Raw genomic sequence first — 26,520 nt, forward strand, 5'->3', positions numbered from 1 at the left:
ACTCACTAATTACTTCAGCAGTATTGACATAATACTCCAGCCCATGCTTTCGAACTTGCTGCTACAATACTTTGTCTTTCAATCAGTCCACTACCTTCGTAATACCATTCCCTCAAAGCGGCATAAGCATCGGACAAGTAGTGAAGAAGATATGAGCAAAATACCAAATCTGCCTGCAGCCGGAAATGCAACTAAACTGCCTAATAATGAAGCCAATAACAAAGAATTCCAAAGGCCAAACCTCGAGGGAATGACTTCTAGAATGTTACAAGAGAGGATAGACGTCCTCAAATGCCAAGAACGAAGCTGCAACTCACACACCAATTTCTTCTCATATTCAACCTGTCTAATGAAGTCACAAATGCTTCCTTTTATTCTATTCCCAAGGGTCCGCTCAACTCATATGGGCAATGTGGGATAAAAGATGTGTAATATATAAAACATATATTAAAATACCCCTTATGTCTCCCTTGGGTACACATCACCATAAAATAAATATTAAAGTAACACTTTAATATTTTACAATTAAATTAGGCGTTACTTTAATAAAACTTCATGCATTAAAATGTATTAGCAATCGGACTCCGAATACTGCGAGTGATAGCTCATCGAAAAGCTCTCACCGAAGAGTATCGAATCCAATCACCAAAATTGACCTGCACTGTGTCCTGTCGACTTACTAAAAATAGTAAGTATGCCTGAAACTGAGTAAATCAACTTCGTTTTGGCCCAAACTGGAAATGACTAAGCCAAAACACTCCAGGATCCCTTTAAACCCTTCGTTAGCCCTCGGGACCACGTAGAACAAGGCTAACGCACACACACTTGGTCAACTACTAAAATGGGGACATTACAAAAACCTTAAAAAAAATTGAAACATTTGTGGTAAGCCAAAACCACTTGTTTGGATGAGAAACCCAAAAGAAAATCAACTACATCAGTTGGGGCAAATCCCAAATGGTTATGGGTCAAACAGTTAAAAACCCATATCATAATGACACAAGGAACAAACTGATAATCAGAAGCGAAACTGAATTTTTTATGTTGTAAAATGAATACCTAAAAAGGCTCAATGTCAGGACCTATTCTATTTGAATTTCCTATTGTAATTTCTTCCACATAAAGAGTCTTTAGTGGTGGAAATTAAGGGAGGGTGTTGGAATAGACCAAGTCCACGTCTTTTTCCTATTGCAACTGAAACTGCAGTTAACTTCACCACTTGTGTGTATGATTGAATATGTCTCCAAACACATGGCAAGGTTGTTAAGTGAAGTGTTAGTGCTATCACATTACACCATCCACATTTATGCTTTAAACTCTTCATTTGTAGCTAGAAGTTCTCTATTTATAAAGGCTATCTAATCTACATTATTGTGCAGCCAGATTAATAAAATGCTTTTGTTATCTGTTGTCACCACTTTCTTTCTTAGTTCTATTTTTAAATACCAACTTGAACAAGGGAAGACTAGGATTGATTGGAACACTTAATAGCGGGCACTTCAAGAGAAGGTGCTTCAAACAGAAGCAGGTATAGATGGAAAAAAGGTACCTAAATGTCAAAATGGAGTCTACCTTTTCTATGTCTTGTTGATGCATGTTTTATGATCCACCATAGTAGAACAAAATACCAATCTATATTATCCTCTCTTGAATAAAGTCTCATGTATACTAAGATTGCTAGAAGATCATGCGATGAATTCAAGGTTCCTTTTATGTCAAGTCTTGACTGTGGATAAGCTTGGTGGTTGATGTGATTTGTTGATGATCACAAGGGGCCCTATGTGTGTTTACTCAAATTAATTTCAAACCAACCTGGATGTGGGAGCTATCTAAAGTTTTTGCAATGAAGTACTTTTTTTTTGGGTTTTCACAAAGTATGCAAAAATGAAATGGGATAGGGTTTAGAGATCCTAATCTATTCCTAAGGGAAACGATGACAACATATAGTACTCTTGTGGACAAATCCCTCAATTTATCAAGCTTTGTTTTGCAAAGTTATACTGCAACTACACATGAACTGGTGCAATCTTCAAGGATTGAGCCAAAGATTTTCATACCACCACATACACCATCATAAAAAACAATATATATGAATGATAGAAGTTAAACATATGCATGAAAGGGGTTCAAGCTAACTTTGCACAATCATTTAGAATCACTAAAACGTTATAAGTATAAACCAAAAGAATTATCAATACACCATCACATTCTCCATTGCAATCATAACATTTTAACTAAACTAAACTTAATCTACGTGAGGGAATTTAAGAGAACAAGCAAGCACCAAGACACATCAAGTATTCACCAAGGTTCAATGAAAACTCTATTATCTCAGTAGCTCATAGCAACAATCTCAAATAATCCTCTCCTTTACAAATGAGGAGTGAGGCCTTTATATAGGTCCTTGATTACAACAGATGGCCTGCATGATCACAATTACTGATAGCCCATATCATGCCACATCAGCCCTAATTAGGGTTAGGGCAAAGAAAAGGATTCTACATTAATGCAATAAGAAATATACTACCACAGTGGGTATAAATTCTCACTATGCAAGCTTGGACAGAAAGAGAGTGCAGTGCAATAAATATCCACTATGCATATCCATTCCTCGATAAATGCTCAATCTTCCTAGAATAGATTATTTGTTGATTCTATTCTCCGAATCTATAGAAGTTTGACTTGGAGACCTCAACTCATCAGTAAAGATAATTGGGTGCCACAAAATCATGATGAAGGCCACGTAAGCTTGATTCCTTTCCAATTGTGTTAAATTTTTTTAACTAAGATCCATCTTTGACTGGCTTTTCTAAAAAATCTCTCCTCAAACATCCCATCTTTCATGTTATTGCTCGAAAATTTCTCCCTATAATGGATTGGAATTTGTTGTTGATGAATTTGTCACTTTAGAATTTCCTCATATTGAACTTCCTTCACCATATTCTTGGATTTTTGGATTTAAACTTTGATCTTTGAACCTTGAATGACTGGGAACAAATCACTTAGTACTTCGATGTATGTGATATTGCTACTAGAATTTTGGATTTGAGTGTCTTTCTTGAATTTCTTGAATTAGAGCTTTCTCCTCCTTTCTCTTCAATACTTTAAATTCATTGTTACGCATTTTCTTATGCTTTTGAAGAATACCCCTTTTTGTTTATCATCATCAATCATTTTTGTGGTCCCATGTACACACTTGAAGAGGGTGAAATTTGAGATCTAGAGGTAAAAAAATTCAACACTTAGCCATTTTTCCTTCCATGGAGGAGAAATTTTCCAACACTTTGTCGTCTTCCATGAAGGGGGAATTTTCCAACACTTTGTCATTTTTTAATTTCATGAAGGAAAAATTTCCAACACTAGTCAAATTTCATACTTAACCAAATATTATCCATTCCTTGAAATTTGTTTTATGGAGAAGAAATTTTCCAACACTCAACATTTTCCATCTTTCCATGAAGGAGAAATTTCAAACTTAGCCTTTTTTCTTCCATGAAGGAGTCATTTTTCTCTTCCATGAAGGAGAAATTTTCAAACACTTGGGCATTTTTCCTTCCATAAAGGAGAAATTTTCAACACTTAGTCATTTCTCCAAGATTTCTAGTTTTCTTGCCGGTGAAAATTTTGAGTGGTCATGGATTTTGTCCACGATGGAAGAATCCCGCAACAACCATTTTTCTCCAAGGCAAGATTTTTTTAGTGATAAGGGATTTTTTCCATGATGGAAGAATTCTGCAACAAATATTTTTCTCCAAGATTGGATTTTTTGAGTGACTATGGATTTTGTCATAGAAGAATTCCATGATAACCTTTTTTCTCCAAGGCATGATTTTTTTAATGGTTATGGATTTTGTCCATGATGGAAGAATTCCACAACCACCATTTTTCTTCAAGGCCGGGTTTTTTGAGTGGTCATGGATTTTGTCCATGATGGGAGAATTCCGCAACAACCTTTTTCTCCAAGGCGAGTTTTTTTGAGTAATCATGGATTTTGTCCATGATGGAAGAATTCCACAACAACCATTTTTCCTGATGTTTTAATGCCTTTCCACTTTTGGATATTTCAAGGGTGATTCTAGACTTGACCATTTTTTGATTGACTATCTTGCTTGCTCATTCTTTTGGATATGGAAATAGATAACCTTTTGTCTCTTTATCATCCAAAGTTTACTAAAAATAGACTTTCTAAAAATAGTTAATTGTTCCAATGTCAAAAAAGGTAAATTTGAGAGGCAGTAAAATTTACTAAAAGTAGACTTACTAAAAATAGAATTTCTAAAAATTGCATGTCAAGACATTCAATTCTCAAATAAGCAAACAGTTTCCATTCTGGGAGCCACATGGACAACACTTTCCAGACTTAGCCAAAGATACCAATTCTCATTCGAAAGAGGGGACCTTAGAAGACCGAACCCAAGACTAACAAGAACTAAAGCCAAAAGGACACGTTTTATCATGCCACAGTATGGTTCATAAAGTACAAGATTTTCTTACTGCTTGTAGACAAGAAATGTACACATATTTTCTTGTATTCTCTTGTTTTACACCTGATTTTGGTACCGTCATAAATGTAATGTCTTAATGCTCAATTTGTTTTATTTTGTGTATGAGCTGATGCAACATCCAAAACCTGTCAACCACCAACTTATTACAGTCCTAAACGGTCCAAACCAACGCTCTTTCCAACTATCCAAGTATGGATCAGTCCCTTTGACAGGACTGCACCTGTGACCAATTCCTTAAAGTCCTACTCTCTTTTCCTATTTTCCCCATCAAACCCCCAACATGATTGTTACACATCAGCTTACACACCAAATAACTCAAATTGAAATCTGGGATCTTGCATGTTGAGGGCAGGCCTAGGTCATCAGTCGAGATCAATTCGTTATTGGATATTGTTCAGATCACATATTGCATCTATATGGTCCCCCAATGTTATTCATTGGCAGAAGGATCTTAACTACTACCAAAGAAGTAATTTCCATCTGAATTAAGCAGGCTCTGAAAGATGCTTTTCAAAACCAAGTTTCAAACACAGGTTTAAGCACATCCAAACAAGTTTACAGATTTGCATGACAAGAAGACACTTCTGCGCCTTAAGAATTAATCCTCACTAAGAAGGTCAGAATGCATGCACGGCCTTGTCCAGAAGAAGAGTGAAGTCCTTCAGCTGGTTTGTAGCAGCCAAAACGTTGTTTATCCAATCATAAACCATTGATACTAGTCGTTGAGGATAGACTACAGAAAAATATCAATTGGCTGAATCCAATTGATGATTCAGATTAAGAATATCTAACCCTCTCCTCTCCTTTTATCATTTCAGTAGTCTCAGTTCCATTCTTTGGGTCTGACTCTCTTTAGTCCAACATAATAACTGTAGGTGAATTATATTTCCCAACACTATATATCGATTCTTCCAACTCCACTAGAAGGTATAAATCACATTTAAATAAGATATACTGGTTTATGACTCCTGGTTTTTGTAGGTAAGCGAAAGATGCTAGAAATTTTCCATTTCTCTTATCAATACCCTGGCTGAGGGCTGCCTTTTGCAAATAGTCACTTAAGATTTTGTGTGTAGATCAGTCCATAAGTGACACCACAAATGTCAAAACTTCAACAAACAATGTAATCTGATCTCAAAAAACATTAAAGATTTCCTATGGTTAGGTGGAAAATTACATTCAATGAGAATTAGTCAACCTTTCAATTACCTGTCCACACTCTGCTTTTCCTATTCAAATACTATTCAAAGGACTTTTAGACATGTCCTTTATGTGTTTCTCCTTAGCAAATGCCCCCTTACCCTCTGGATGGACTCCATTACCAGTCTGGCTTGCTTTCGAGTTTGCAAGAAGACAAGTATCACCTGCATAAAGACATCTCACAAATTCAAGAAGAGAATTTAAAGTGGAGGTTAATGGATAGAAAATTGGGATATGTCTCATTAATGAATGTTGTTTGTCTCTTCAGTAACCCCTAAGTCCTTGAAAATCTTGAATAGTGTCAGTGACTCGGTAATACTGTAAATTTATTAATTTTCATTAACTTATTCATGATAATATGAAATACAAGCAACAATTCATCTTTTGAAAGTTGCTGTGTGACTAGAGCTTGATAAATAAGTAATTGATGGTTGGATGATTCTTGTTGGTAGCCATTAAAATCAGGTTGTTTGCTGCATTATTGAACAGTTGTTTTACTTTGAAAGCATAATATAGAACAAGGTTCAAATGGATGTTGACATTGGAGATAATAGCAAATATGAATCTTTTTAATTGGAAAAATTAAGCACTTGAGATTGTTGAAGCAGTTGGCTGCTTTTAACACTGAAATCTTCTTTCCTTGACATTATCGGTGTAGAAGAGGCCAGCAAGCAAAAGGTTTTTTATAATCTAGATAATCACTAACGTGCACATCCTGCACGCATTTCCCTAAGTGAACCTCCCATTTTGAGATCATGCCTTCTCATCTTCAAGAATCAACATATTTCTATTAGTTTTAACCAAAACATCAAGAGGTCTTACGCAGATAAGAGACCCAATTTCTACATTCATTTGCAACTAGGTGGACTCATTCTCCATTTTCGTTTAGGTGGAAAAATGAATGAGTGAAAGAAAACAGAAAATCATGTAAGCATTTGTCCAAATCTTCATATACTTCCTTCACTTTATTTTCCTGGCGGTTGTTAAAACCAGTCTTTTACCGACAAAAGAATAAAAAATTTTGTGGAGAAAAATAGAAAGGAAAAAAATTAGAAAACATATTTATGATTAAAACTTAAAAGTAATACAAGTTAATTTTACTAGCTACAAGATCCCCATACGGTTATTAAAATCAGGGAAGGCAACCATGTGAAGTTCCTATGAGGGCCCACAAGGAAACAGAGAAGATAAGTAACATTTAAAAAGCAACCATTTGATGGTATAAAATGCTCTAGCTGTATATTTGTTTAAACATAAACAGACAAATGCCTATAACCATAATATCTTGTTCACTGGCATCCATCATCATTGGCACTTATTTTTAGAAGAGAAACATTCTTTAAAAGTAAGCCCATATCCTACATCTGCTGTCCCTAGAGAACTCATCTGTTAGACTCAAGAAGAGTTCAGTACCTTGTTCCCACTGACAACAAGCACTTAAAATCACTTTAATACCACTGAAATTGTTCTTAGAATATTGCAAGCTGTAGCAGACACTTTCTGATTTTCAATCACTTTGGATTGCTGCAGGAGTAAGATTACAAACAAACAACAGCGCTAAAGCTAAGGCTAGAGCCAGTGGAATATACTTTAGCAGCACAATATAGAATCTCCTCACTTATCACTGGTACCCGTTCACTTATTTTAGTCTCACTGTTTAAGCCAAGAAATAAGGAAGCTCCATATCAACAGAAAAAAGTATGTCTGATCTGAGCTATTGGTTACAACAAGTAAAATAGTAAAATTCTAAGAGTCTTATACTGGGCAAATTTAGTTCAAATGTGTATCAATTTTTTGGAATGAATCAGCAGTATCCTAGTACAAGGCATAAATTATGTCATCATAATCAACAGTGAATTTTTTCGGATAGGTAGGATGTGTCTAATTATCAGTATAACTCCTATAAATAAATGTAAGTGCATTATATCAGATGCTCAGTGGGGCAGCAGCCAATTAAATTAGTCAATTTTGAGTATGAATTGGCAAACAGAGGGGACTGAAAAGTTGTAAATTCACTTATCGATTTGGACAGTAAGGCTAGTGGCTGTTTTAATGGCAACTTACTGTAGCTTGATGTCAAAATCATTGTGCTCTGCAAATATGGCAATCTCAAGTTGACCCTTTAGGATTTTGAAGTGGCCATACTAGAGGATTTTAAAGTGGACCTAACAGTTAAATTTTATGGCATAGCGAAGTAAGATCTTCCTGAGAATGACAAGAACCCAAAAACACATGGTGTAATTCTGATCAAAGAGAAAGTGACTGCAAACCCAGAGGGACCTGAGTTTATTATTCAGAGACAGAGTTTGGCTTTAAAGAAACTTCTGTACAATTGTATGATGATATGAAGGTAGGTCAGCCAAAAAAGTGTTGTTGGTAATAGAAGAATAGGAAGCTTGAAAATATAATCACTAACAAATTACTTACATTAGGATGAGAAGACGATAGTGGATTCCGCAATGTTTGGTCCATTATGGTAACTTGTCAGCTATTTGTTTCTTTTTTCCTTTTTTTTCTTTTTTTTTTGTTTTGGGGGTGGTGAGGGGGGGTCGCTATATTTCAAGAATTGAGGATGGAGGAATTAGAGGGAATGATTACACGAAAAAGGATTGGTATGGATATAAGTTCTTAGAACTGCATATTCCAACCTTTGTATGAAGTTGAGATTTACAAGTTATGGCATAAGTTTAAAAGCCACATTTCTATGAGTACTTCATAGGTAATGCTTGGCTCAACTTAAGAAGCTCAGAAGATTACAACAGATCAAGCTGTGATGCCAGAGAGCCAAATATATTAATTGGTTTTCATCTAACTAAAGATGTGATTAAAAATACATGAATCAGTTCTTGAACCAATGCTGTCTGCATGTTCTTGAACCAATGCTGTCTGCATGTTTTAATTACAATTAAGCCTAAGGCATACAAGGATCATAATTCAAATCAGAAGCAGTTACATGGATAAGAGGATAAGGGGGTGGTCACTGCCCTCAGACACCTGTATACTTTGAAAGGATAGAAGAACTAGAAGCGTGGAGATTATTTAACTAAAAGCAGATTGCAGATGTGGCTCGTGCAATGCAATGAATTTAGGATGTGCACACAATGGAAAACTTGAGAAGTCTCTTAAGAGTCTACTCGACAGTGATCTATGCAATATATGTACAAAATGGACTTGCTGCAATAATTCTGGTGATTTGTAAACAAATGCAATTGACAGGTGTGACACCGAACTTAACAAACTTTGCTAGAATTGTAGTTTTGGAATCCCATGTGACAATCCAGCAAATAAAAATTGACACAAGATTTTTCTTCTCAGATGTATACATGTATTCTAAATGTGGAAAATATACAAAAGACACAATCTTATGGACTGTAATCCTTGTTATAAGTGCATTAAATGTTCCTGAAAAAGCTTTGGTTATTTTTATGAAATGCACTGGCAAAAGAATTAAGTCAAATACTATCAACCTTTGCCAGAGATTTGGGGATCTACTCGATAGCAGGATGCATGGAGATGGTAGAAGGGAGCAGCAGGGAGCAGAGGAATATAGAAATTCGTTAGCTCTGAACTATGCTGGAATTGTTCATGACCAATCTTCATTAGCAATCATACTGGCCTCTTCTCTCTTTTCTGAAATTGATGTGACAGTTGTTTCCACATTTTATTCGTTAGATCTTATTTGAGTCATAAAATGCGGGAATATGTAGTGAAAAGAATTTATTTTGTTCATTGTCTAGGGTAAGAGTTTAAGGCCTGACCGAAGATTTTTCTTTAAATCTCTGATCTTGAATAGAATCTTTGGTCTGGACTTCACCATTTGCATGCTGCAAATTTTGTACTCAATGTTTATCTGAGTATCTAGCCATCTCCTTCAAAAGGCAGGCAGAACAATGATTCGTATTGACTTCCTTTTCGTTTTGTTTAAGTAATATCGCAAGGCGTTCTTCTTTATTTGTTAATGGAAAATAAAAAATTAAGTATGCCGCTGCCAGGATGATCTGGAGCGATATAGATACCCTGTTCTTTGCCCTAGGTAAGTCTTTTAAAAGTGAGTTCCTGGACCTCTGTCAACAAGTATTTAGTTGCAAGTTCTAATCTCACGATCTGCGGCGACATGTACACCTTGCATGCCAACTCCTGAAATTGGTACTGTGAGATTTCAGTTTTGAGTTTTAATCTCCGGGTGTGATGTTCAGACGCACTTTGCATGATTTTTCGCCGTTAATACAATACAAAGCCCAATCGGAACAGTGCTGAAGTCGGAGTTTTAATCTGAGGGCGTAGTGTTTACATGCAATATGCGTGCTTTATTCCTCTTCAGTACAAATTAAAGTCCAGTCTGACAAGTATCTAGTTCTGACTTCTGAGTTTTAATCTCAGTTCTAACTACTAATTAAATGCGCTTTTAATGCAGTATTCCCGCTATTACAACACAGATTCCTTAAAATTGAGCAACTTACTAAAAGCAGATAGTCTTTTAGTATGGAATCAAATTCACAAAGATTCAATCTAACTTTTGAGTTAAATAGCAATGCAAAATGGTTCTATCTCTAAATATCCGACGAAATTTGTCGATAAATCAAAGCAAGACAAAGAGACCGCGAAAAATCGGAAGCTTTCAAATGCGACTAATTTATTCGACTTGTAATGCTAAATTGTTTGATAATACCAGACAGATTTGAGAACAGAGCAATAAATGAAAAGAGGGGGAAAAAAACATTGATTGCGTCAGAAACGGAATAAACAAACAACAGAATCTAAATACCTCCGAGATGAAAGACTCAAAATGAGGCTTTCCGATATCCTGATGCAGAGACTCCGCAATCTCATCCTGATTTTCATCAACAAGCTTCAAAATCTGCTTAAGCTGAGAAATTCTCCACTCGTAAGGCCGCGTCCTTCCCGAAGCATAGCTCTCCCTGAGCTCCTTCACTGTACTAGCCGCCGCCAGCGTCATCGTACACCTCGATTAGTCACAAACAGGAAAAGAAAAAGGAAACCAGGGAATCCTTAAGAATCGAACCGGGGCCAAACAATGCAAGGAAAAAAGATAATCTCTGCCTTCGAAATGAGGCAGAGCGGGGTTTCTTAAATTGTTTATTATTTTTATTTTTGGTACAACTGTCCGCTTTTTTCCACGATGACACTCAAAATAGTTGATAGATTATCTTTGCTTTTGGAAGGCAGTGTTAAGGTGATCGACACTTACTTGCGACGACAATTCCGAGTTTTCTTCGACTTTACTGGCGGCTGTTTAACTTCTGGCGTTCAAAGAGTGGAAAAATAAATGGTTGAAATGGAAGGTGTCGATTCATTCCTGAGTGTTTGGATTGCATGCTGGCCGTCTCGTACAAAGAGAATTTTAGGCGAACAACTTATCGCGTTTTAAGATTTGTCGGTAATGAAGAAAGAGAATAATTATTATTATTAATAAAAGATATCGAAATTATTGAGCGCGTGGGCCCTCCGGATTTTTCGTGAATCTCGATTCTCTCCGACAGGCCTTGGCGTCACGCTTGTGTCTAAACCTGCCCTACTCTTTTTATTTCTCTTTTTATTTTACTTTTTTAATGTGTTTTGATAGGTTTTTTTTTAAATTTAATTTTTCCGTGGTAGTTTCTCTTTTACCTTTATTTTTTAACTTATTAGTCCATGTCTATATAAAGGCACGAAACTAATAGATGTGGGTCACTACTAATTTTTATAAGCAGAATTAAAGAATTTCTAAAGTTTAAAATTTAATTTATTTTTAAATTAATTTTCAATCAATAATTTATATTTTATGATTGGTTAATAATAATTTTGACAAATGTAGAATTAAATTTTTTATACAAAAATTAGTTCTAAAGCTCTAGAATTCTCCACAAGGTTCCAAAGCAAAAGTCCTCTTGTAAAGTCAAATGATAAATCTACATTCTTCACTATTGCAGGGCAAATGGGTTTGGCTAGTGTGGCAACCCCATGAATCACTAAGACCCGTGACAGCCTAAAATCAAAAACCAAAAATGGTTTCCTCAACACCAGCCATGGGCAATTCTAGTAATGCCCAGAGGACGAAATTAGGCTACACCTCTTCAGTCCAAATGGGTCACACCACATAACACAAGCCACACTGAAATTGTTGAATTTCTACCAACAATCTAATCCCACAATATGTTATGCTCAATTTTATGAGAAAATATATTCAGCCACCATCTAAGGAGCAGGAACAAGAAAAATAGCAACCAGACCCATTTGTATGCCCCTCTGTTGCCCCCAACATTCTACATGTACAATTACAAGAGGCATTCCTTCTCATATGTGATGAATATTGCTTCAGTTGCTCCATCCTCTAGGGAAGGCACATCAAGCTCCAATGCATCTCATCTTTGTTTCGTCCATCTAGATTTTTACTCACAAATTCAAACCCCTTGTTTTAGTTCCAAGATGAGATGTCTCCCACAAATAGGCCCTCTAATTAAGGTAACAACAACCCTCTATCTGAAAGCTTCCAATACTTCCTATTGTTGTTACAATGTTTTGGAAGCTTCAAGCATTGCTCTGACAACCAATGGATAAATGCAAGACAATTCTCATCAATCCAATTAGGCTTCCAACAACCATCAGTGGCTCTGTGAATGGCTCGGACAAAGACACGCTCAAGCAACCCCCACAAAAAAATGTCAGTACTATGTAAGTTGTTAGAAAACTCATTATAAAGAAAAAATGCAAAGGTCAATTGCATAAAAACAATTGGCCAAGCCCGTATTATACACTTTGAGAGAAGCCTGAACACTGAAATTGAAACCATGCCAATTGGGTCATCCATGAAACCATGGCTTTTTGCAATGTTTTGTCTCTTTACTTAAACAAAACTTTGCTTCGTAAACTCTGTACTGCAATTCCTTGCCTGAATAATACTAATGTCTTTCATGTGTAACCCAACTAATAGTTTGTGAATGCTTTAATTCATAATGAATTTCACGTTTGAAAATTTGTTTCATTTATGGGTTTTTGTCCATAAGAAATTCATTTATGTCCACTAAATATGGGAATTACCTAATAGCAAAGGAGCTTGGACTGCTTTGATTACAATACAATATATTTATTTATATTATTGTCTTTGTTTTATTACAACAAATGATGCCCTTGCCATTATAATATGTAATGCCCACCCGTAGTTTGCTTTATATTATATATGTTGAACTCTTTTAGGTCCATTTCATACATGTGTTAGTTTCAGAGATATATGGTATGATGTTATTTGATTACTTGAAAATATCATTTATGATTACATAGTTTATTATATTTCACGTGTTGTATAATGATTATGATTACTTATGTGTTAATGTTGCATTCTTAGTTAGTAAATATGATTGCTTTCATAACAATGTCAGGTGATATGTCTTTAATGATGACTTTTTTACATTCATAGTAATGCATTGTTATATCTGAGCATTTGATGAGTTGACTCGTGATTCACTATGGTACTTACCCTATACTTGCATGTGCATGGTGCGCGTGTCTATTTTATTTTTATGTCTGACGTGTCTAATGTGGTTAAAGGAGGGAGTTGTAGTCACCTGCTAGTCGGGATCTACACGATGTACCACTCCCTACAATTGCATGTCTAGTTTAGTTATATATATACATATGTACATGCTTGTCTTTTATGCAGGTTGCAGGTGTCAGGCATTGACTTCTATGAATTGCTAGGATGAGCGTGCCTTATCACAATAACTCAATGGTAAGAATGAGAAGATAATGATCAGGTCCATTCTTAGTCATAGCCTAAACACTTGTCATACAAGGAGGACTCGTATTTGACTCTCTGCCCCTTTTTAAACCTGCAAGTTTGTCTTTGTGTGTGTTGTTTGAGTTTGGGTTTTGAATAGTTTTGCTTATGTGGATTTGACTATGTTATTTATTTGGTAAAAGGTTTAATTATGATATTTAGCTCAATCACATAGTATTAGAATTATTACATATTATTTAAATAGAAGGAAGAATTATTATATCAGGATATTTAATTAATTGAAAAATTAAATTAATTAAATATTTGTTATTTATTTATTTAAAAGACTTGATTTAAAAAGTCTAAATGTGAAAGTTGGAAAAAGGATAAATTAAAATATTAAACACTAAATATTGGTTTATCATGAATATTTAATTAATGATAATAAAATTAGAGTTGCACATAATTAGTGGGCTTTAATTATTATTAATGATTAAACTAATTATATGCAATTTAATTGCACATTAATTAATAAAATTAAAATAAGATTCTTGTGTGAAAAATAAGATATTTAATTTAAAAGAAAGGATATTTATTTATTTTATTAAAAAAAGATAAATTTATTTTGTAAAAAGAAAGATAGAAAGAAATAATATTTATTTATTTAATATTAAAAGAAAGGGGAAAAAGTAGAAATTGTGTATTTCTTTTCTTTAAAAAATAAATAAAATGATTTTATTTATTTTTGAAAATATAAGAAAACAAAGAAAAAATGTTATTTTATTTTAGTTGAGTTACCTTCTTTTGTAAGTTCACTTATTTTAGAAACTTTAGTTTTAATAGTTTTATACTTTTATTTGTCTTTATTAAGAGGTCATTCTAGTTATTTTGCTCTTTGGAGAACAATAAGATAATTTAAAACAGAGATTTTAGGAGACAAGTTACAGGTTATGCATTCAGATTTTGAACTAAAAGATTTTTTTTCAAAGCTTGGGAGTAAAATCTATAATTGGGTTTTATTTTTCTCAATAAATCAACTTGGTGTTTGAAGGTAGGGGTTTTTAAATCTCTTTGTGATTTTTTTTGGAAATATTGTCTTCTCTATGTTTTCCTGATTATGAATAAATGTGTTTGTAGTTACTTGTGTGTCAGTTTGAGGGTTTAAAACATGTGATTTAGCTATAACTTTTATTTAATATATTTTGTAAAAAATGTAAAGATACTTTTAGACACTCATTTGGATTTTATTTAACATATATGATTGTTTTGTACAAACATGATCAAATATTGTTTGTCATGCTAAAACTAGGCCTATGTGAGCTTGATTCTTCAACCAGAGACACACAACCAATCACTTATAACTTTTGTAAAATATATAGTTATGAAAATATCTTCTTTGTGATTGTAAATAAGTCTATTATGAGTACTTTTTTTTATTTTCATTAAGATCCAACAGTTCAAACAAAAGATATGCTCTTTCTTCTAAATTGGTAACCTTCAAATCTGAATAGTGTTGCTAAGAACATTCATATTTTACACCATTCAAATGAAATTTTCTTTAGGATTACTAATAATGAAAAATGTGTGAAATTAAATTATCTTCCATTGATATAGGTAGCAGATTTGTATCATTCCATATGATATTGTAACATTTAAATTATTCGTTGATTTACATAGAGAAAATGCATAAAAACTCACTATTATAAACTTTGAAAATATTTTATCTTTATTGCTAAATATTATTGATTAAAACAAAAAATAATAATTAACTCTAAACTTATTAGATAATTAATATACTAAATTTATCTACACTTATATATGCTTTATATTATCAAATAAAACTTCTGAATATAATCTAATCCAAATCATTTGATGGAACCTTGTATTATTCGATGTGTGTTTATTTGAAGTTTTGTGGTATTTGTTTTGTGATAGGTTTTGAATTTTTTTAATGTGGTGTTTTATTTTGTGATGACTGTTATGCGAACTATTTGGTTGGCCAAACTACGATGTGCACCGGAGGTGTCTTTTAAGATTTTTTTTTTTATGATGGTTATTTGACTAGATGTCAGGATGTACCTTATGATTCAAAATTGAGGCTTATGTTTATGAGATTTATTTGGTAAGCATATATGATGACTTGGGTTTTGAGAACTAAATTATTTTTGGGTTTCCTATTAAGGAACCGAGTTCTATCTTTATGGGTGTTGTGGTATGGGACACAATTGTGGTTTATGTGCTTAGGGGAGGTTGTCTAGGTATGTGTCTTTGGGAGTGGTTTGAAATAGGGGTCCAGGATGCAAAGTGGTCAGTACCAGGTTAACCTATTGTAAGTTGCATAATAATTGATAACATAGTAATTAAAATATCTTGTCTAACCCTTTTTTCTCGAGATACATTAAAAAGAAAAGTTAGAGATGTGCCTCACCCATGCCTTGAGTGCTTGTACAGGCTAAGGATGAGAATGGGATGATACCTAGTGAGAGGTATGACTAGTTTTCCTCATCTTCATGAGAGATTATTCTGGTTTTGCATGTGTCACATTGAGGATCTAGGGTCTAGAGTGACTAGTTGAGGGTAACTCAATACTTGAGGGTCCATGGTCTAATGAGAGACCAGTCCAAGGTAACTCAAATAGTTTGACCATGTGATGACACTCCCTAGTATGTAGCCTGAGTCTTCTCCATAGGTTTTGTATTTACCTCTGGTGGTACAGTTATTGGTGTTGTGCTTATTGTTGGTGTTTACTTTAATTTATGAAGATTCATGGTGATTGTGGCTTTTTCCTGGAGTGGGTATATTTTAGGATTGTATATCATTATTTTGGCTTTTGAGTCTACTTGGTATATGTATGTTTATTTGATTGCAGTGTATGTATTGGATTGAGTGTTTATTTTATTTGGACTATCTTTTCTTCTTGAGTAGTATGTGTTACCCTTGAGGTAATTGTTGACTATTAGGATTCCTTGCCTAGGAATGTTTCATGATTGATTAGTCGTATGTGGATCATTCATTATCTTCCCTACACAGTGGGAGTGGAAGCCTAACCAAGTGATCACGCGATCGAGTGGTAGTGTCTTCTTACCATTTGGGTCTCCCTTAGAGTGATAGATGTTAGATGCTCATGGATGCAGTTGTACCAGTACCATTCATATTCCTATCTCAAAGAATTCTATTCATTTGGTGTATATATATGTTATCATGTATCTTGTGTTATGATGTAATTGTGTATATTCTTACATACCCTACAACATGTGCAATGGATGATATTTATTTAATGTATTTCTTTTTATCAATTGCTTTTACGCATTTTCTTATGAGAGGATGTATATGGTATTTCCTTGTGATCATGAACATTGTATTTGAGACTTAACTAATTAATAAAACTTTCTTAAATGTGACTCAACGCGAAGGAACCCTTTAGGAATGAAATTTGTGTTGTAATTGCATTTGTGTAAATGTTGTGTATGTGTATATTGCTTCCACATTGTTACTTTGACGTTGTTTAAACTTTTTTTGATTGTGACATTTTCATGGAGTGGATATATTTTGGGATTTTATGTCATTATTTTGGCTTTTGATTTCTACTTGGTATATGTATGTTTATTTGATTTTAGTATATGTATTGGATTGAGTGTTTATTTTATTTGGACTATCTTTTCTTCTTGAGTAGTATGTGCTACCCTTGAGGTAATTGTTGACTATTAGGATTCCTTGCCTAGGAATGTTTCATGATTCATTAGTCATATGTGGATTGTTCATTATCTTCCCTACACGGTGGGAGTGGAAGCCTGACCAAGTGATCACGCAATATGGTGGTAGTGTCTTTTTACCATTTGGGTCACCCTGAGAGTGATAGATGTTAAATGCTCATGGATGCAGCTCTACCAGTATCATTTGTATTCCTATCTCAGAGAATTCTATTCAGTTGGTGTATATATATGTTATCATGTATCTTGTCTTATGATGTAATTATGTATATTCTTGCATACCCTACAATATGTGCAGTGGATGTTATTTATTTGATGTACTTCTTTTTATCGGTTGCTTTTACGCATTTGCTTATGAGATGATGTATATGATATTTCCTTGTGATCATGAACATTGTATTTGAGACTTAACTAATTAATAAAACTTTCTTAAATGTGACTCAACGTGAAGGAACCCTTTAGGAATGAAATCTATGTTGTAATTGCATTTGTGTAAATGTTGTGTATGTTTATATTGCTTCCACATTGTTACTTTGATGTTGTTTAAACTTGTTTTTAAAGTTTAGTAAACATTGTAATATGTTAGGTTTATTTCTCTTAGGTTCCTAAGCAGGGCATTACATAATTCATTTACCATGGTATCTAACAGGTTGCATGGTGCAATTATCCAAAAATCCATGCAGTTTTCATAAGACTATAAAAAATTGTTTATTTTCACAAGTTTAAAACCTTTTATGTCTGTTGTCATACAATTATATTTAACATATATTTTTAATTTTATTCTATCTTTTATATTTCTTATATTTATCATACAAGTTTTTATTTTTTAATTCTTAAAATAAAATATCATTTGAAAAAATACAACTATTTTAAAATTATATAATGTATTGATTTTAGAATATATGTTATATATAAATTGTAATAATATTATTATTTAAAGTTTGTAGTAGATATAATTAAGCATTGTTTGAATCAATGAAAAAAATAATGAAAGTGTGTTTAGAAAAGTTTTATTTAATAATAGACAATTTTAAAAAAATAACTACTTTGTTATATTATAATTATTAGATTCTAATTCTAAAATATATATACATTATAAATTTTTAATTTAATTTAACATATATTTTTAAATGTTAGCACAACATATACAAAAATTAGAAATTATACATATAATTTGTTCTAAAAAAAATTAGTTATCCTTATTTACCAATCTCTAAAAAGACTACAAACCAATTACATTTTTTTACTATATGAATGTTAGAAACAATAGTCCACCAAGATAACTAAGAGGGGGGAGGGGGGTTGAATCAGTTATCCAACAATTAAAACACTTATATTCTTTAAACAAACTTAACCATTCAACCAAAGTAAACAACAACCATACAAAGATGCACATAGACAACTACACCAGATATGTTGACTAGGGAAACCCTTGATCAGAGGGAAAACCCTGATGGGAATGATGCCCACAAGATGATGTACTAATATAAATATTCCTTGTTAGAGGATGGACCCTGTTAGGAGTCTATTACAACATTTAGTACAATGAGTCCCTATTAGGAGACTTTAAATCCCTGTTAGGAGTTGTGGTACAATGTATGCAAGATGAGCCCATTGCCTAAACATGCAATTTCAACTACAAGAAGAGCTCACTGCTCAAACAAGTAATTTATTGTTATCTTCTTTCCTCTATCCTTTCCTTTTTCCTATCAACCAAACCAATCACTGTCAGACCTTGTAGACCAGATCACCAACCTCGGATCCAAATACCAAACCTCAGATCTCTCAGCAAAACCTTGGCAATGAAGTTTTCTTCACTTCCCCATTGTTCTACTCAACTTCACATTCCATGCTATCTATTGCTTATCGATCATTCACAATCCACATTCCATACATTACATGATAAAGGAAAATGTCCTTCCTTTATATTGAGTCCATAAAACAAATCATTGAGTCAGCTATTAGGCCTTCTCAATTAATTATTATAGAACCACATTAAGAACATGTTTCACTTAGCAATAACACAAATCTTCCATCTTGTAACTTGAATAACTTTCCATATACACAATATTATGATGAGCAAGCTTAGCCACATCATCCTCAACATGTCTTCTTCATGTCCTCAACCTCGATCCTCAAGATATCAACTCTACTAAGAGATATAACAAGTTTACCAGAACATGCCTCTGTAAGCTCTATCTCAAAATAGACATCACCAAAACTTACATAACTTCTTCTAGACTTATCCTTTTTGCTTCCAATGTTAACTACATATGCCAGATACTCAAAAGTATCTCCCATGACCTTGGGTGGTTATCATGCTCTATTAGCTGTCTGTACCAACTTGATCTTTTCGTTGTTCTTTTGTTAGATACCACAGAAAACATCAAACATGTTATGTTGACATCAATGAAAAACTCAATCATGAATGTAACATATCATCATCAAACCAATCTTCCAACAATCTCTCAACAATGAAATTAGTAACTCCAAAATGTTTGTTTTATTCAACATGGCATTTGTTCAAAAATAATATCAATATTTTACCTTGTATTTACTATGAGATTTGGATCTCCCCTTCTCCTTTTTCTTTTCCTCTTTATTTTCTTGCTCCTTTAATCCACCCAAAATAAAAAATTATATTTTATGTTTTTCCATCTCATCTCCTATATAAGAAGAGTGCTTGCCACCCCTTAAAGTGTGAACTTAACTAAGTCATACGACCTCTTGATTATATATATATTTTAATTCATGTATTAGGTGAAGCGATTTTCTAAGGGCATGATTGTTGTATTGGTTGGGAGGATGGAACTTAACTATAAGCATATATTAAAGTGAAACTTGTTAGTAGTATTACTATTAATATTGCATGAATATATTTGAAATTATGTTTTCTATGTTGGATTGATTACCATTGTTTCTCATTAAATTTCTTCATCTTGTGTATTAAAAAAATTCCTATATACATAATGCACTTCCTAAGAATTTATTTATTTAGCTTGCAATATAAAATTAATATTGTTTTTAATATACTCTTAATAACTTGTTTTTTCCATAATCCAATATTACTACTTAAAAATACAATGTTAACATTATATTTATATCTACTCTTTTACCTATTAATTTAATGTTATACAACATAATCTTTGGAGGCAGGGACTCAAACTCTTGTTTTTTTAAATATACTATGTTTTAGATTAAAAAATTGATGGTATATATGTATTTTTTATGGAAATAGGTGGATTTTACAAATGTTAAAATATTCAGATTTTGGAAAAGAGTATATTGTAGCACTTGTAAATAGATTGTCTAGATATTAATTCTTGTAAGATTTGATGTAAACAAATCTTCTAAGCTCAAGAAACCTGCATGCAAAAAAACTGTCACAGAGAAAGATAGAGAAGAAAAGTACAAGGACTTTTCTTTGACAATATCCAAGATTAAATTATTAGCCAAAAGAATAAATGAAGTGTACAATGGATCAATCTTTATAAAAGGAGATTAAAAAACCTAATAGAAAACCCTAAAAGGAAAAAAGACATTTAATAATTAAATTAATTATTAAATGATTAATGCAAATACATAAAAGTGAAATCTTAAGAATGGGGTAAAGTTAATTTAATTAATACAATTAAATTAATACTTCACTCTAACACACCCCCTTAAGATGAGCAACAATATAGCTACAAACAATGCAAAAAGAAAGCAAAGGAACTACAATGCTTAATGTAAACTTGGGTCCCAACAATATGGCCTGATGAGGTACCTAATCACAACCAAAACTCTATGAAATGGAGAAACAGGGAAAATCACATGGGAAAAACCCTACTCCAAAAAGAGATAGAAAGATTTTGAAAGATGAAAAAGAAAGTCTCATGAGACTCTCTTTAAACCATAAATACAATGAAACCCCCCATCAAGACTCCATAGCCCCCTTAGAATGGTAAAACTCATGTGTCATGGATGAGACCAATGTGGATCCAATCTGGAAGAAACAAAGGTGGTGGACAAAGAAGATGGAACCCTCAATGTGAGGTGAAGTTGAAAGTCCTGACTGATGCTCAAAAGACAACTCCTAAGATTCCTGAAATGGAATTTCCATTGGAGGTGAGATAACAATTGTGTTGAATATGTCATTAGAGAGTAGATGAATGTCCTTTGATATGCCATTAACAACAACATTGGGTGGCTCAAAGAATGGAGTGGGAATGTCAAGCTATGCTTAAGAGGAACCTTGTGTAACAAATGGAATCTAAATAGGAGGCACTTGTGGAGAAGTCACAACACTACTCTCAAGAACAAAACATAAGTTCAAATGGCCTAATTTCACCTCAACTGGCTCTCATGGAGAAAAATAATGATTCTCTGATGGTGGACCAAAATGAGAGAAAGAGTACAAGTGGGAAGAATGATCAACAATCCTTGTAGCAACAATATTGCATGTCTTACTATCTCTGATGTACACTAAGTCTTGTGTGAACTCAACTATCCTCCATGTTCCACTGTGAGTAATCTGATAAATAGAGAGAAGATTAGAGGACAAGGATGGAATGCATAGTACATGAAATTTACCATCATCAATTTCAATAGAACCTTTCCCACATAAAGTCATAACAGTTTTATTTCCCATCAAAATGTGTGGATTACAAGAAGCCTCAAAAGAAGAAAATAGATCCTAAGAAGATGTCATATGGTGTGAAGCACCTGATATAGTAACCATCTAGAAGAATGTGAAGTATTAGTTGCACATAATGCATGACCCTTTCCTATGTCTTTACCATTTGATTGAAGTGATGATTAAGAAGAAGAAGACCTATGAGAAGTAGAAGGAATATTAATGATGCTCTTCTAAAGGAGAGCTATCAAATTTGAAACTTGTTTGGCATAGCCATCTAATTTCTTCTCATAGCAATGTGACTCATCATGATGGGGCTTATTAAAATAAGAATACTTTGATCGATTTGGCTTTGATTTACCTCCCTTATGAAGAGGTGGGCCTAATGAAAATTAAGGTTTAGAATTAATCTAAGACTCTATAGGATGCGACTTATGATCCTTCTCCTTCTTTCCAAAAGATGTCTGAGCTACCAATGCACAAGTCTGTGAGCTTGTGAGAGAATCCAACTAAGAGATCTTAGTTTTCTCTCAAGTCAAATGATCACAAAAAACCTCAAAGTATGACATGGTAAATTTAGTACCCAGAGCATCCATGTTGGAATGGAAGGTAGAAGAAAAAATTTGATAGTTTCCATGAAGCATAGAAAGAATCAGGTGAGTGCACCCAGTGCCAGTCTTGATCTTCCCACAACCCCTCAATAAACATCTTTGTTGTTTGAAATTCATCAAGAAGTCCTCAATACAAGGAAAAGAATCTGGTACTTGAGAGAAGTAAGCTCTGCCTCAATCTGAAGTGCCCTGAACTTATTCATTATATCAAACATGTCATTAAGCTTGGTCCACATAGCTAGAGGGGTATTGTACCCATCAAGACGAAATTGTAGGTTGTTTGATACTTGTACAGAAACCAACACCATTATCTCAACCATATTGTTCATGTGTTGCAAGACCTTGAAAGGCTTCTATAAAACCGGTTGCATTGCATCTAAAACAAGACCACAACTCTTTTGACCTAAGAAGTCGTGTCATTGGGGATTTCCATGTGTGATAGTTATGAGGAGTCAGAAGTTCTAGACAAGAAAGGGTCTTAGTCATACATTTAAAGAAGGGGTTTTGTTTTGATCATAAATTTCAAGTTTACTGAAGTAAATTATAGAAACAATAATGGAAAACATCCCCCACAATGCAAAAAATTGAACCCCAAAAGCTACAAGGAATGCGTATACAAGTAAGAGAAAAATCTTCAAATGAGTATCATGTGTACCTTTGAAAAATTCTAATGAAAATGATAGAATTTGGAAAGTTCTCAAGAAAATCTTTCCAACGCTTCTTCTGGATTTAAAAAATTGGAGCTAAAATGAGCAATCTTGCCCCCCCGAAATGTAAGAGCAATCATCTAGCTTTGACTACAAAAATAGGTACCATACTGGAATGATTCACCAATAAAACCCACACCAATGTGTCCATCTTAGAATTGTATATGAGAAATATGTTAGCAAGTAACACTAATCTATTCAAAAACAAAAGCATTAACTAGCATAAAAACCATAACATATATGAGAGACAAAGTGAAACCCTCAAATGAGAATATGAGCCATAGAATGGCTCTCCCAATGAAGATAGTCACTTGATTTAGGGATGAGTCTATTATGTGGATGTGGGATGTATGCTCAAGGTTCTCAAAACTAGCTTCAATGGAGATGGAAAATGGCAAATTGGTAGCTTTGTGAGCTCTCAATTTGGCATTATGAGGGTATGGTTGATGGTTTTTGGCTCTCAAAAGGGCATTATAACTTTAGCTCCAAGATTGTGATGAAATGGCTTGGGAGGGGATTCAATTCATAGGCTAAGGGCTTGAGGGATGGAGGGCTAAGATGGAAGGAAAGATGAAAGCTTAAGGAGGGCTAGGATGCACTCAAAGGGGAGCACATGGATTGTGCTTGTTTAGCACCAATCAAGGAGTGACACATGTCACAAGGTGAGTGGATGGAGGAAAGGGGATGGATGAGTCAACAAAGGAGGCTCAAGGGACAATATCTTCATAAAGACCCTTCATTATGGCTTGTAAGAGCTTGTAAGAGTCTTTATGGCCTTTGTAAGAGCATTCATTGTTGGGTGGTTGGGATATTTTGGAGGGAGTTGAGATTGTTGACTTTCCTTGGCTTAGGAAAGTCTTAAGCTTGCTTAGGGAATGTGACAACATTAGGAGGTGGATTAGGCTTGGGTTTAGGATTAGATTAGGGATGTTAGAGATTTGCAAGTGGATGACATTCATGAGGGTGGGTGAGTTAGTGGCTAAGCTTAGTTAGTATGGGTGGATGGGGTGGATTAGGCTAAATGGAGGGTTAGGGATAAGTTAGGGGCTTTTAGATTTGAGGGATTTATTTATCAAATAGATTTATTTGATAAATGGGGATTTTGGAATTAGATAGAAGAAAAGGATTTAATTGATAAATGATAGGTTATTTGATTTATCAATTAGGACTATAGATGATTAATTAAATTAATCAGCTAGGGGATGGCAAAGGATTAATTAAATAGGAATTTAATTAATGATGCCTTTAGAGATAACTAAATAGGATTACCAAAGCGGTGTAATCAAATTTAGGTGTCTACAAGAATCATCTTTTTGATGGTATCTCATTTTCCCAATTTCAATACTATATGCTCAAGATTTCGTAAAAAAAAAAAAAAAGGTAGGTATAGAAGGCAAAATAAACACAAAAAAACCCTAAAGCCCCAAGAATCCAGCCACCTAGGCGTGCATATGATCACAGCTAAGCATTGGAGGACTGGCAGCTTGGTTGGTGGCATGATAGCGGTGGGTTGGTGGCGGACGTCAACAGAAGGAGGTCTTGAGCTACTCTTGGGTTCTGGGAGCTCGTGAGCGGCTGCATAATACATTTAATAAAATGTGTCACATTTTTAGAAAAATGCAATTTTTTGTACCTTGGTTTTTGTGTCAAAGTTCCCATGACCCTAGTATGTAAAAAAAAATTGCTGTAATGCTCAACTAAGCATTACCTAAAGATAAGAAAACAAAGAACAAATACCATAAACTCAACAATTTTTTTTTTTTAAACGTCTTAAAACAAATACAAATACACAGATTGAATCATTCTCAATCTAAAAACCTCAATAAGAAATATAATATCATCCAAATATGTTTTCATAATTATGCTTAATCCATATCGAGTTAAGTACAATAATGTCGTACAACATCATTTCTAAACACCTATGTCCAACATAGGAACCCTAAATGTTGTTTCAAAAGTAACTTCAACAGTAATCTTTGGTTACTTGCTAAACAATCTCGGACCACTTGGAAAACATACAAAAATGCAACACAACACAACAAGGGTGCTCAGTACACACTGAGTTAAAAAGCGTAATCCACCTGCATACATGTTAGAATAAACATATATAAACCATAATGCAGATATCTGAACCACTTAACATAGTGCAGTTTCAAATTAATATGCAAGAAGTAAACATTTACTTAACAATGTAAAATTAAACTCGCACTAAGAATAACCCGTAAATGAACCATATATATACTGAGGTGTCATCGTTATGGCACTAAGATTCTGCATCCATGTATGATATGCCCATAGTCAACACATAACGGTAATCTCTATTATACTTGTCAATGACAGAATAGAGACATGTCTTGTTCTCTGTACTTAACCATATCGGTTTAAGTCATAGGTAAGGCCAATTATCTTTTATATGTAATTAACCCACCCAATACAATTTTAAGTTATCACTAAATTAATTAACAGAATCGGATAAACCAAATTCAGCCACCCCAATATATGTTCATCACAGTTATTCCTAAAATACACATCAAACAGATATACTAAGAATGTACATGCAACAGATATAAATCAGTTTACAACATGATACTGCACCCTTTAATCCATCTGAAACACATCTTATTCTACCAAGTTCAAAGGTAAATATAGATAATTACAACAACATAAATAAAACCTATATTATCAAGATCACATAAATACAATTGAAGTATAGCTCAGCTCAACGATACTTACAAAATCTGCATATTATACATTCGATTCCCTGCTGACCTAACTAGCTATACTTAACTTCGAACTGACTAAGACAACAAATCAAAATGCACATGATACTCTTGTTTTAAAATTAAAAAAAAAATATATATCATTAAACAAATATCATATTCTATTTCAATACTTGAAAACAACTTACATCTTAATTATGAACAGAAACATATATCTTTATAATAAGAGAATGTTGTTTCAAAACATCTTATCTCCAAATGATCCTTAAATGCTATAAAAACACTTCATATTCTAAATTTAACATAATAAAAACTAAATACAACCATTACTTTAACGAATGATCATTAACAAAGTTGTTAATATTCAAGTGTCTACTGCAGTTATACTACTGTATAACAAAAGCCACCATTCAATTATATTCACATCAGCATATGAAACATAATATTAGAGTTCAATATAAAATGTGATTCATAAAATTTATAGTAACTTTCATCATGCCAATAATCAAAAGTAATAAGGATGTAATTCATCAATACTACAGAGCATATACTAACTATTCATAAAATATCCACATTAATATAGAAATAACAACAACTCTCAATGCCTTTGTTTTTTCAAATGGTGTCATATTCAATTGTGGATAATATCTCAAAACAACAGGTAGTTATAACTCAATCTTCCTCATATTATAATAACCAAATTAAGCCATCTCTATGTTTCCTCTGTTTATAATGAGT

The 26,520-nt window shown here is 33.5% G+C and overlaps 1 protein-coding gene across 1 annotated transcript in view; it reads right to left on the minus strand.

Moving 5' to 3' along the window:
- ALDH3H1 (aldehyde dehydrogenase 3H1) overlaps positions 1-10,768 on the minus strand; it is a 69,143-nt gene extending 58,375 nt beyond the window's left edge. Inside the window, exon 1 of the mRNA XM_089829681.1 lies at positions 10,471-10,768. Coding sequence (XP_089685807.1) covers positions 10,471-10,662 — 192 coding nt within the window. The 5' untranslated portion in view covers positions 10,663-10,768. The remainder of the gene's footprint in view (positions 1-10,470) is intronic.
- Between the last annotated feature and the right edge of the window lie 15,752 nt (positions 10,769-26,520).

This window comes from Cupressus sempervirens, chromosome 5 (genome assembly GCF_028749045.1).
Source record: "Cupressus sempervirens isolate cs-2001-9-10 chromosome 5, ASM2874904v1, whole genome shotgun sequence".
Lineage (NCBI taxonomy): Eukaryota > Viridiplantae > Streptophyta > Pinopsida > Cupressales > Cupressaceae > Cupressus > Cupressus sempervirens.